General features: G+C 44.8%; 1 protein-coding gene across 2 annotated transcripts in view; it reads left to right on the forward strand.

Moving 5' to 3' along the window:
• Positions 1-13491, forward strand: part of ZCCHC2 (zinc finger CCHC-type containing 2) — a 54464-nt gene that overhangs the window by 30129 nt on the left and 10844 nt on the right. Inside the window, exons 4-11 of one of the 2 annotated variants that reach the window (XM_086373713.1) lie at positions 628-699; positions 2258-2370; positions 4204-4298; positions 6840-6923; positions 8465-8522; positions 10734-10869; positions 11943-12007; positions 12393-12487. In XM_086373713.1, coding sequence (XP_086229839.1) covers positions 628-699; positions 2258-2370; positions 4204-4298; positions 6840-6923; positions 8465-8522; positions 10734-10869; positions 11943-12007; positions 12393-12487 — 718 coding nt within the window. The remainder of the gene's footprint in view (positions 1-627; positions 700-2257; positions 2371-4203; positions 4299-6839; positions 6924-8464; positions 8523-10733; positions 10870-11942; positions 12008-12392; positions 12488-13491) is intronic. The other variant, XR_015154173.1, reaches the window with a different exon arrangement.

The raw sequence follows: 13491 nt of genomic DNA on the forward strand, positions 1-13491 counted from the left end.
TGCTTGCTTAGAGTTTGAATCTGTCAGTTAGCCTTTTTGAGTTTTAGTTTCTCCATCTGCAAATGGAAGTAGTCATATCTGCCTCATCCACCTTCATAGGACTTTAAAGCATTAAGATAAAGATGATGAAATCTTTTCCTAAACTATAAATTCCCATAAAAGCACAATACAGCACTACCAAAGAGGGGCAGTGAACCCGGTATTTCTCTTAAGAATGTGTATTTAATAAGTTTCAGGAGATAGAATTTTTCTTTTTCTTGGGGCTTATATATCTGTACTCTCCAAGTGTCATTTTAGAGTCCTACAACTTCTCCAAAAGGAATGTAAGACATTTCCCTTTCTGAAAAATTACTAAAATGTAGGCACATTTATAGAAGACAGCTTGTTTTGAAAACCATGCAATTTGAAAGGAGTTACTAAAATTTTTAAGTAACATGTCAATATACAGTTAATTTTAACAATTTTGAAGAAATTATGATAACAGATTAACTTTATATTTGTAATTTGTTGATACTGATAAAATTTAAGTAAGGTCATCTGTTTTACACATGGCTTTTTTCCAGTCAGTTCTTGCCTGAGAAATAACTGTATAGTATGTGTTGTTGTTTTTTTTTCTTTTTAAATCAGGTAAATTGGTCTGATCTTTCAGTCACAACAGTAACAAAAACCCACCAAGAACTACAGGAATTTCTACTGAAGGTAAAAATACAGATTCTACTGTTAAAATGATTTTGATATAATACAGAGAATCCAAAAACTTTAGCACCAAAGTAAACACCAGGAATATTAAAACATGTATGTAGAGGTTGACTTACAACTATTCATGAACATTAGCTGTAGAAAATGTCATATTATTCTAAGCATAGATTTTCTTATGTTATATTGCTAATATAAGGAATTGAAGGCTTTCCACATTAAAAAAAAAAAAAAGGAACCTTATCATTCCTAGCTTCTTGGTGAGACGTATGTTGTTGGTGGCGATGTGCCCAGCACCCAACAAGGTCTCTGCTCTGGGTTTCCTAAGCTTTGACTGTTCTTTTTCTTGACAGATTTCATTTTTTAGTAATACAACTTCTGTAAAGCTTAGATTTTTTTTAAAAATATATATATATAATTATTAGTCCCAAATAGCTTATCCTTCAGAATCACAGTAATTAATGACCCCTGTTTAGCCAACATTTGAATATAATGTTTTTTTATGTAAGACCAGTGCCTTATCAAGTTATATGAAATAAGTGGCAACATAATGTACTTCTAGGAACGAATTTCCTATTATAAAATATCCTTTCAAGTTTACCATATGTCTTTTTTTTAACTGTTTACCTTCCTTTTAAAATCCTCTGCAAAATATAAGAGTAAAAACTGTTCCCTTCACAACCTGTGCTCCCTAACACTAACCTTTGCGGAGGCTGATGGAGGGCACTTGAGTTTGCTGAGACGTGCAGGAGTGCGGTCGGGCCTTCCAGCCCCTTTTCGGGTTCAGTGGCCGCCTCCCCGCTGCTCCGTGGCAGCTGCGTCTCGCACCTGTGTTATTCCTCCGCCCCAGAAGCGCGGCTCCATGGAGGCCAGGTGTAGGTTTCCTCTTCGGTGCTGTGTTCACAGCGCCAGACACAGTACTTAGGACACAGTCGGAGTTCGAACTGTGTGTTGACTGCACGAATGAACTAGTAATTCATGAGAAGAGTTACAAAAACTAAATCGTTGCGAGGTTTTGTAGATGGTTATCCATCAGGCCTCAGTGTTTTTAAAGAAGAGCTTCTAGCACACTGAGCTCGGCCAGGGCTGAGCTGGGGCTCCAGAGGGTGGGGACTGTTTGTGTAAACCTTGGGGTTTTGCCCCGTCGTTCCCACCTAGCTCTTCACTGGAGTGTAGCATTGGCAGTCTGAGGTGGCCTGAGGTTCACGTGTGAAACAGGAGCCACAGAGGTGGTAACTACAAAGACAGGCCATACTTTGCAGAGTGCCATATGAGCTCTGGGAAATGCTCCATTTAACTGAAGCTCCTCGCTGTGGGTGTCCGGGAGCGGGAGGGAAGCGGGGTGAGCGCTGCGGGTCCCCACCCCACCCCCCGCCCCAACCCCGCGGGGATGCCCCCGGGGACCCTGCCCTGCCCGGCGGCTGCTCCAGGCTGCGGCCCTGTATCGGGAAGGTCTAGAAGGGGAACGGCTTTGGGGTGATGTCTGAGCAGGAGGCACTTACGTTCCTTTTATGCCCCTGGTTTGTGCCCCCAGTGAGTGAGAGACGTTTTTGTTTCCTAGCTTCCCAAGGAGTTGTCTTCGGAGACATTTGACAAGACCATCCTCCGAGCCCTGAATCAGGGCTCGCTGAAGAGAGAGGAGCGGCGGCACCCTGACCTGGAGCCCGTGCTGAGGTGAGGTCTGCGCACCGCGCGCTCCCGAGGCGGGGGTCTGCGCGCCTAGGGCTCCTGAGGCGCGCTCCCGAGGCGAGGTCTGCGCGCACCCAGGGCACCTCAGGCTGCACGTGGCCGGCCGGGGCTGAGAACCCGGGCAACATCTCTGCAAAAGTTATATTAAAGAAGTGATTTTTTCTTATACTTCCCTTTAAAAACACCCTTGGTGGTTTTGTGAGGCTAGGCTGTGGTCTCAGGACCATAAATCGGATTCGGGACACTGAATCCAGTTTGTGGGCTTTGGGTTAGTGTCACTGTCATTCATGCCGTTAAGAAATGCAGCAGTTGTAAAGGAGGGGGAAGTCGAAAGAGGGAGGAAATGAGTGTGTAAGTGAGGGAGGAAAGTGTGTAAAGAGGGAGGAAATGAGTGTGTAAGTGAGGCGGCCATGGGGCCGGTACAGGGCCTGGGGTCTGCGTTCCCTTCCGCCTGCGCTGTGGATTAGGAAGATGACAGTGTGGTAGGGAAACGTGCATTTGGGGTTGGATGACGTCGTCATGTCAGATGCAATCTTGTTTTTTTTAATTGCACGAGTAGTTGATGGCCACTTTGTGTCCTGTTTGGGTGTAATTGCTCTCTTGTGGCCCTGCAGCAGTGAATCTGACGAGCCTGTATGCTGATTACAAGTCCCTGCCTTGTACTCAACATGACTGTACTTCTGACCAATTAGTTGGTTTGTAAACATAACTGGATAAATAGAAGCCTTTGGATTTTAATCCCCAGCGTTTGGTAGTGTGTTCAGACCTGGAAGTTTAGATGAGCACCATACTAGGCGTCTGTTTCTCGCCTATCTCTCCATTTCCCCCTTTGTCTTCCTGTCCAGTGTTTACCTCCACATTTTGAGTTCCAATAAGAAGTTTTGTCTAATGCATAAGGACGCTTCGGTCCATAAGGGTCAGCTCTTGGTATGGTATTTGATAATTTTGTAACTAATCAGAATGGTAGGTCTGAAACCTTGGGGAGTCAATAAGAACTAAAGTTTTGAATGAGCACTTAAAGTATTCAAAAGCAATGAAAAGGGATTTGTATGTTGAGCAGGGTGACAGTTAATGTGTGTGTACTACTTGAGTATCATAACCTTGAAGAATGTTGAAATTTCCTAAGAGGAAATTGGAGCCAAAAGGCCACATGCCTTGTTTAGGGTGATTCAGCTTGTAAGTGATTGAGCTGGTGTTCACATCCCAAGTAAACTTTCCATCAACTTTCCGTCAGACTGTGCTGTAACTCTGCCCCTTTTGTAGGGAAGACCTCCACTTGGAATCCCCTAATGACATTAATAGAACACGAGGAAAGCTGTTTTTAAAGATAACAGCTTAGACTCATGGTGTGATGCATACCGAGGTGACTCATCAGCCACGCATGCCTGAGTCTGCAGCAGTACTTGTGACCAGCCTAGCGGCGTCTTGTAGCTTCCGGAACTCCCGCGCTCCGAACTTCCCGGTGTCTGTATTTTCAGGGGGTGGGACAGTTCCTTCATGGAACTGTGAAGAAGGGTGAAGAACCTGTAGTTGTTTTTCTGAGCAGAAAGGTGACTGCTAATAATACGTGTTGGGTCAGAATTGAAACCTTATCAGTAGATTATATAAAGTTGAAAATAAGCCTGTTTATTAGATTCTTGTAGATAAGTCTTTTATTCATTTCCTCCTATGGGGAATACATTAGCAAACACATCTTCTTTTTCTTAGGAAAATAGTTTTTGTACCTGAATTAAACTGCCGCGTGGTTTGTTTACCATCTCACCTATCTTGTGGGTTTATTGCATGAAATTAACCAGTCTCTTTTCTTTTTACATGCAGGCAGCTATTTTCAACTTCATCACAAGCTTTTCTACAGAGTCAGAGAGTACACAGCTTTTTTCAGTCCATATCATCTGACCCTCTGCACAGCCTCAGTAAGTGTCTCTGCTCCTCCGTATAAATCTGACATTTTTCTGGCCTGGATTTCTTGCTGTACCATGCCTCCCTGTATATGGGATTGCCATTTTAGTTAAGGTTAAGTGGCATACAAATTAGAAACATTGGTAGTTTTTAGTGAATTTTCACTGCAGTTTTAAAGAAAGTAACTTATAAAAGCTAATGTCACAAAACAGTAATGATCTGTATGTGAAAAAATGTATAAAAGAGTGGATATATGTATATGTATAACTGATTCACTTTGCTGTACAGCAAAAACTAACAGCTAAATCAGCTGTACTGTAATGAAAATTTTAAAAGAAAAAACGCTAACATCACAAAACAGGGGCCAAATATCTCAAACCCATGGGCCTTCTGGATCCTCAGGCCCCTTGATAGACCTGACTCACAGGTTGCCAAGACACTCTAGTGCAGCCTGGATGATGGATAACCTCTGACCTCTGCCCCTATTCCCATAAGGACCTCCCCAGCCTCCCAGGCTGGAAGCTCGGGCCTTACCCTCTTCACGTTTCCCCTTCATATCCAGTCGTTTAAGGACCAAGCCATGCCAGACAGAGGACGTCTTCCTTCTTACCTTCTCACCAGTCCCATTGCCAGGCCTGTTTTTCATGCACAGACTGTACAAAGTCTCACTTCTCTCCGACTCTAGTTTCTCGCTCCACTGTAACCTGCCCCAGGATTGTCTTGGGGATCAGTTTGTTAATCCTCTTGTTATTGTTCAGTCATTAAGTTGTGTCCAGCTCTGTGACACCGTGGACTGCAGCACACTAGGCTCCCCTGTCTTTCACTGTCTCCTGGAGTTTGCTCAAATTCATATCCATTGAGTCAGTGACGCTGTCTAACCATCTCATCCTCTGTTGTCCCCTTCTCCTTTTGCCTTCAATCTTTTCCAGCATCAGAGTCTTCCATGAGTCAGCTCTTTGCACCAGGTGGCCAAAGTACTGGAGCTTCCATCCACCCTCTATTCAGAGCGTTAAACACCTGCTGTGAGGCTCAGGCCCTGTCCTGAGCATCCTTGAGCCTCCTCTCGCTGGCTTAAAGGGTTGGCAGCCACTCGGTACACCTGGCCATTTCCTATTCCAGGGTCTTGCTCTTTTGCACCCTTTTGTCACAGTCTGTTAAGATCACACCTGTTTTTTGGGACCCAACTGGAATAACCACCTCACAAGGATATTTCCTGCCTCCTTGTACGTTCCTGTGGTCTGGTTCGCCCTCACGTTTCAGCATTCATCACAGTCTGCTTTGCGTTTGGTTTTGTACACATCTATCTCAGCTGCCTTTTCTAACAAATATTTTGCCAGTAACATCAAAATAGTCAGTGCTTTCTTCTTGAACCAAGTGTGATTTTTTTAAATGAATATCTATAAATAGCATCTGTTTAGTTCTGAAGAAGCATTGAAGCCTGAAGTTAAGCTTTTAATTCAGATTTTAGCAAGGCTGCCTAGGAAAATGTGCTCAAGTGAGTAGTACACACATAAATAAGAGGAAACTCATCTGGAGAGTTTGGCAGTTTGTAAATTACATGAGCAATGTTAAAGAGGCTGGTGGATTTTTAAGATCTCAAATTGTATGAAATCAAGATAGTGTATTAAAAGACATGTTTTGAAATCGTGGAAAATCTCAAGTTATTTCACCAAAGAACATATTGTTGGCAAAGTTCATGTTGCAGCCACTCGTTTAAGAAAGGGCTTCTCTAGTAGCTCAGACAGTAAAGCATTCACCTGCAATGCAAGAGACCTAGGTTCGATCCCTGGGTTGGGAAGATCCCCTGGAGAAGGAAATGACAACCACTCTAGGATTCTTGCCTAGAGAATTTCATGGACAGAGGAGCCTGGCGGGCTACAGTCTGTGGGGTTGTACAGGGTCAGACATGACTGAGTGACTAACACACACACTTCTAAGAAACAACAGTTCCATACTCCTCCTGCCTCCCTGCAATAGCAATATTCCACATTCTGACATCCGAGAAAACAGATGTTAGACACCCAAATGACTTAAAATGGTAACCTCTGCAAGCCCACTGCTCTGTCTGTAACGGAGAAGCGATCCGTCTCGTACAGTGTGTTCCGAGGGCCTGGGCTGGCCCATGAGCGCTGAGCACGTGTCTGGAGGAGGAGCAGGAGCGGGAGATGCTGTGCGCTGCTGCGGCAGCCTGATGTCACCGCACTGTCCTGTCATTCATAAAAAGGGCACGAAACTGACACAGCACAGACACTTAGAAGCGCCAGCCAGTCCATCTCCTCATTGTGCACCGGGCACACGGGCAGGCAGACTCGCCCAGTTGCTCCAGTCCTGTGACTTCTAGGGGGAGAGCTGGCTGCGTGGCTCAGGGCCCCCACTCCCAGCCTGATGCTCTGTGCCAGGTGTCCTTGCTTTCTTCAGAGTCCCAACTACTGGAGACGCTCTCTGTACCATTAACTCCACCTCTCAGCTTCTGTGGGAGAAAAGTAATCATTACACTGGTATATCTCACTATGATAACTTCCCTGAAAGTTAATGATATTTAATATTTCCTGCAGATAACTTACAGTCCTCTCTGAAGACCTCCAAGATACTAGAACACTTGAAAGAAGACAGCTCGGAAGCATCAAGTCAAGAAGAAGGTAAGCGTTGATTCCCTGGGATGAGTCATTCTGCACAGTGTTGTTGCAGGGGAAGGTAAACAGGCCGTCAGCACAGACCGAGGATCCGAGAGACAGACGTGTGGGGACTTGGTGTGTGAAAGGTGGTGTTTCAGAGAACCGTGAAAGTGTGTGTGAGCAGTGGTACCGGCTGGCTTTCCAGTCGGGAAAAATTATATAATTAGATCCCTACTTCTGTCGCGCACAGAACGTTTCAAGTGAATAGCACATTATATGTAACATATGTAAACTTAATGTAAAATATAAAACTTGAGTTTTCAAAGGTTAGTACTCTGGGACAAGAAGGCTTTCCAGACAAGACAGAGCAGCATGGCCATAGGGGAGATCTTTCTGTTCTAAGTTAAAGCTTAACATGTGACAGAAAGCCACACTGAAGATATTTGCAGGGTATTTACAGGTGAAGGCTCCAGCCAGGACTATACAGTCTTCAAAAATCCTTGAGAAAATCAGTCTGGTCAACAACAAAGGGAAAGATAAAAATAGGCAATTCACAGAAGAACCTTGAATGGTTCCGCCCCCTGAGTAGTCCAGAAAATGCAAATGAAAAACAATGAGAAGTTTTTCTCATTGTCATCTCATTATCATCAAAGAGATATCCAGAGATATCCAGATTTCATACCCATCAGACTGGCAGACCTTTTTCAAGTTTGGGAATTATCAAGGATATGAAGTAAGGGGAATTCTCACCACTGTCAATGGAGTTTAAATGGGTGCAAGTGTTTTGGACAGAATTCGACGCTGTCGTGCAGTGGGAGGCGGTCCCTGCCTCTCCCCAGCATTTCTGCTTCTGTGAACATGGTTGCCCGTGGGCTCAGGGGCCAGGACTCGGGCCGTCCCGGCAGGCTGTGGGGGAACGGCAGAGCCCTGAATGTGACCCGAACGTTTCAAATGTTGATAAAGTTATGAATAGATTGAGGCACGTTCATGCTGGGTGGCAGTTAAAATAAAGGATATTTAGAGTATACTCAACCATGTGGCACCACTGTGTGTGTGAATGCACGGATGAGTGGTTAAACACGCGCGCCTCAGCTAACCTCTGGGGGGAGAGACTGGATGCAATGGAGGGAGGCATGTAATTGTTCCTGGGTGTTTCCTTTCTTAATAAAAAGAGGAAAATACAGAGATATCCAGGAGGTGAGTACATGGGTGTTGGTTTTATTAATATGTATTTTTATGATATATGAGACACTTCATTTGTCTTAATGGTTAAAAAAAAAAGGCCTGAAATTCAATGTTGTGGTTTTACAGTTTAATGCTTATATTCAACTTTTGTAGTTTTGGACAAATTTGATCTGCTGTTAGGTGGAACGTGTTTGAGAGGCTATTTAAGGACGTTCGTCACTGACTGTGTCTTTGGAAATTGTCTCTTTGAGGAATTTTCCGTGAGCTTGGAAGCGCTCCGGGTGGTCTGTGAACACTGTCACAGTCATAAATCAGCTGTGGGCTCCGTTTGCATTTTGCAGAAGGGTGTGGTGTAATGATTGTTTTTTCCTCCACTCCAGATGTGTTACAGCACACTGCGATCCACAAGAAGCACGCTGGCAGAGGCCCGCTTGTGCAGTAGGTATCTCTCTCCCAAACCCTGAAGGCGCTGTGTGCTTGTGAATCACTGTCCTGTGTACTTACTGAGATTCAGTTACCATTCTGCCATTTGACTGCTTGCTCGTTATTTGTATCATCTTTAGCTCGCTCTCCTTGCTTTCGGGTGTTTTTTTTGTTGTGCTCTTCTCTTGTATCAGCCACGATGGTTGTGCATGCGCTGTTTCTCAATGCTTGCGGTGGTTACCTGAGGTTTTGTTCTGCGTTGGCAGCTTATGAAGGCCTGACCCCAGTTGTGCTTGTACCACCTCCCACGTGAGGACCTTCATCACTGTCTTCACTTACCTCCTCCTAGCTTGCAGACTGTGTCTGTCATGTGTCTTAATTCTCTTTTAAACCTCATGAAGCCTTTTTTTCATTCATCATTTAGATACTACCATTCCATTGTTCTTCATTCCTTCCAGTGTGTCTGAGCATCCTTCTAACTAAAGAACACTTGAGAATCTCCTATTTCATTGTGTGCCAGTGATGAGTTCACTTTGTTTTTCTCAAGAAGAAATGTCCCCCTCGCCTTCCTTTTTGAAAGACACTTCGCAGATAGGACATAGGACTGCAGGCGGGTCATCACTTCCTGCAGCTCCGAGCGCCTGGGTCACCGTCTCCAGGCCTGTGCTTTTGCTCCCTCACTTCATCTCCTCTCAGCCCGGTTTGATTTCTGCCTCAAAGCACTTAAAATCGTCTGTGTGACTTCCGACCCTCTCCCACAGCCGCAGTCCTCTCCAGGCTCCCGCCACGAGCCTGTTGGCTCTTGGCCCAGGGTTCTGTGTGGGTGCTCTGGGCCTGTGTGGCCCTGGAACCGGCCAGCTCAGAGCGGGAAGTTCCTTCGCCCAGGGCTGTGCCCTCACTGGTGGGGAGCTCCGGTTCCTGCCCCTGGGGAGGTAGCTGTGGGAGTCCCAGGGGGCTTGAGCCTCTGTAGCTCGTGGCGGCGGCCCCAGTGACAGCACCACAGGCTGGCTTCTCCTCCTCCCATCTGACTTGCCCCTCTCCTTCCTTGCTCCTGCTTCCCAGATGCCCGGCCATGTCAACCACGTCACCCAGACTCTGCTTCTAGGGGGAGCTCAAGACCGCAGGTAGCCATTGTCTCCATCCTGTTACTCTCTGAAGGTTAGGGTGCTTCTCCAAACCCAGACTGTGTGTTTGAATTTTCCCATTGTCTGGTTTTCAGCAGTTCCCTGTGATGAGTTTGCAGCTTTCTTTGAGTGAGCCCCTCCTCTGTGGCCCTGGGCGCCCACAGGCCATGCTTTCCGCCACATCGTGCGTGCTCTCTCAAGCTTCTTCTGCTGCTACATTTTTCCCCTTTCCATGCCCCAGTCTATTTTCTCATGACCAGATTTCCTCTTCACTGAGTTTTTTCATCTGTTTCCATCCATTGAATTCCTGCTGCTAAGTCGCTTCAGTCATGTCCGACTCTGTGCAACCCCACAGACGGCAGCCCACCAGGGTCCCCCGTCCCTGGGATTCTCCAGGCAAGAACACTGGAGTGGGTTGCCATTTCCTTCTCCAGTGCATGAAAGTGAAAAGTGAAAGTGAAGTCGCTCAGTCGTGCCCGACTCTTAGCGACCCCATGGACTGCAGCCTACCAGGCTCCTCTGTCCATGGATTTTCCAGGCAAGAGTACTGGAGTGGGGTGCCATTGTCTTTCCTAATTTATTTTATAGTTCTAGAATTTAAATTTGATTCCTTTTTCTATTTTCCAGTATTCCTCCAAAGTTCTGTCATCCTGTAGCTCTTGACCAGTGTTGAGCACTGTTAGTTTAGAGTCCGTGTCCGGTAATTCTCTGGGTTCTCTCTGAGTCTGTTTCTGTGGCCTGTTCCTCTTGATTTCCAGTCACATTATGCTGTCCCTTCCCTTGCCTTAGACACACACAGTCCATAGCGATTGTCTCAAGATCGGGGTTAGTACCCCGGCTGTGAGCCATGTGGAATGAGTCCAGAGACAGACTGTGCCTTTGTCAAGCTCCTCAGAGACAGGCATTAATTAATAAGTAGGTAAGAATGCTATGTACTGGCTTATTTTCATAGTTTACTTTTTTCCTTAGAGCTATTGCAAGGCATTCTATAAAAAACTAACGTACTGAAGAAAGGGTTGCCATCGCTTCTTCACTATATGCTCAGTAGTTGGGATTTCTGAGGACAGAGCTTCACACTGGCACAAACTCTTTCTTTTGCTAGCACTGTCGGTGCAGGTTGTTCCCCGGTGGACGCGCTCCCCGTGCAGTATGCTGAGCAGAATGGGGTCATGGATTGGAGGAAGCCAACCTGTGCCACCGTTCAGCACCAGGAGCAGTGTGTGGCCTTAGTCGACCAGGTACGGGGGTTGTTTTGTCTTCCGCCATGCTGATCAGGCGGTGTTACTGCATGTGAGTCAAGTTCCTTAAGCACTGTGAGGTCTGCTAGTGTATCTGGTAAGAAGAAATGAAGGAACATTTCAATGTAAGACTTTGAAGTTAATTGGTATACATGACCTAAGCTCCTCTGGGACCTGAAGAAGTGTATTTATATCAGTTTTATTACTCAGAAATACTAATACGTTTTATTGTGATGATGCCGGAAATGATTCACTAGGGATACACCGTTATGCCACGGTTTTTGCTTTGAAAGAATCATTCTCGTTTTGGTCCCTGTCTCGCTGTGGAGATGTGAGCTCTGAAAGGTCTCTTCCCTCGTGACCTGTTGGGCCAGTTTCCCAGCGCTCCCAAACGTGATTAGGAAGTACTCGCTTTTCATTGCTGGTGTAGTCAGAGAGCCGCGTGCTCCCCAGTGAGTTTAGGGCCATGGACCGCAAGTGCAGGGGCGATGCTTAGTGGGACCGCTCTGGAGAGAACCTCCTGCTCTAGAAAAGGGATCTGTATTACTGGCTAACACTCAGGTCCAGATGTGAACCTTTACTGGGATGTGTTTTATGAACTAAAGCATTAAAACATACTTTGAGAAATTGTGTTATTAAAGTCATGCTCACTGATGGCTGATTCTCAGGTCCACCTGACTGTTGTGTGTCTTCATCTGCCTCGGGGCCTCTACCTTTTCTTCTTAGAGTCAACACAATCGTGTGTTCTACCGACCTGAACTTGAGAAGACTAGTAAACCTGTAGCAAATACCAGTTACTTGATTGTATTTTTTTAGTGACAAAAAGAAAACAATCCATTTTATTAATAAAAGCAAAATACAGAATAGGTATTTTTCTCATGATTAAGTATTTGTCAGAAAATATGCAAATTTTAGTGGACCAAGTAGGTAACTTCAAAAAAGATAGAAAATAAAAATGTGTTAGAATACACAACTGGGGTTGTGTCATTTTAGTGTCTTGTATCAGAATACGAGGATGCCTCCTTGAGTATGGCCGTGCTTTGGTCCAGTTACTTTTTTATTCTTTTCCGTAGCATTCAACTGAAAAACGAAGTTTATCTTCTATAAGTAAGAAGAAAGGAAAGCCACAAATTGAAAAGTAGGTTTGATTTAATGTTTCTACTAATAGAAATTGGTCAGAGAAGACAACATCTGATAATAGACCTGTTTAGTTTATGTAGTATAAATAGTATTTTTATATTAGTTTTCTCTTTATTTTTACTCTGGACTTCTTTTTTTTAGTTCTAGATAATCAACACATGTACATAATAAAAACAAGGCTGTTGTCATGTATCATATTCAGTTTGGAGGGGCACAGTTTCCAGTCCTGCACACTGAAGGGTAGATCTTACATTCACATATACCTTACTAAACTTTTTTTTTAATTATTAAAAAAATTGAGGGGAATTTTATTAGTGTTGTACTTAATGTGTTCTCTAGGGACTGTTAAAAAAATGTTGGTAACATGTATACTTTTGGCTTAGGGAGAAAATTAAGAAAACTGACAGTAGATTGAATAGTAGAATAAATGGTATTCGAATCTCTGCTCTTCCGCACACCCACGGTGGTTCTGTGAAAGGTAAGGGAGTTTTTCTTTCAATTACACATCACCTAAATATATTTAGCAGGGTACCTATTAGAGTGGGTGTTGAGCTGTTGTGTCAAAGCCTCACACACATTTTCCCTGCATTGATGTGAGTAGTAATTTCTGAATTAACTCCATGAATACTTCAGACATATTTAATGCAGGAAATCTGGTCTGGCCTCGGAGGTGAAGGGACGTCTGCCGCAGCTACACTCCGGCCCCTTTCCCTCCCCCTGGCAGCAGCGGTCTCGTCATGGGTTTCCTCTTCAGCTACTCCCTGCTCCAGAGCAGAGGCCACAAGACCTGAGGGGTCTATCCAGCCTCACAGAAGCCTGTACTCTTGTGTTAAAGTCATCTTAAAAAATCTTATTGACTCTTTCAAGCTTTAATGACCATCCTTTGTGGAGGTTTATGGGAATCCCAAGCTGAAGTCAAGATTTCCGGGAGAAATATCAGCAACCTCAGATATGCAGATGATACTACTCTTAGGGCAGAAAGTGAAGAGGAACTAAAGAGCATCTAGCTGAAAGTGAAAGAGGGGAGTGAAAAAGCTGGCTTGAAACTCAGCATTCAAAACGTGAGATCATGGCATCCTGTCCCATCACTTCATGGCAGACAGAAGGGGAAAAAGTGGAATCAGTGACAGGTTTTCTTTTCTTGGGCTCCAAAATCACTGCAGATGGTGACTGCAGCCATGAAATGAAAAGACACTTGCTCCTTGGGAGAAAAGCTGTGAAAAACCTAGACAGCGTATTAAAAACCAGAGACATCGCTTTGCCAGCAAAGGTCCATCTAGTCAAGGCTGTGGTTTTTCCAGTGGTCATTTATGGGTGTGAGAGCTGGACCATAAGAAGGACCTTGAGAAGACTGAGCGCTGAAGCATTGATGCTTTCAAACCATGGTGTTAGAGAAGACTCTCGAGAGTCCCTGGGACTACAGGGAGAGCAGAGAAACGTGGGGAGCCAACTCATTGGAGTAACTTTTCGTGTTGTAACACT

The sequence above is a fragment of the Bos grunniens genome, chromosome 24 (assembly GCF_055505025.1).
Source record: "Bos grunniens cultivar Pamir isolate PY7600 chromosome 24, Bosgru_T2T1.0, whole genome shotgun sequence".
Lineage (NCBI taxonomy): Eukaryota > Metazoa > Chordata > Mammalia > Artiodactyla > Bovidae > Bos > Bos grunniens.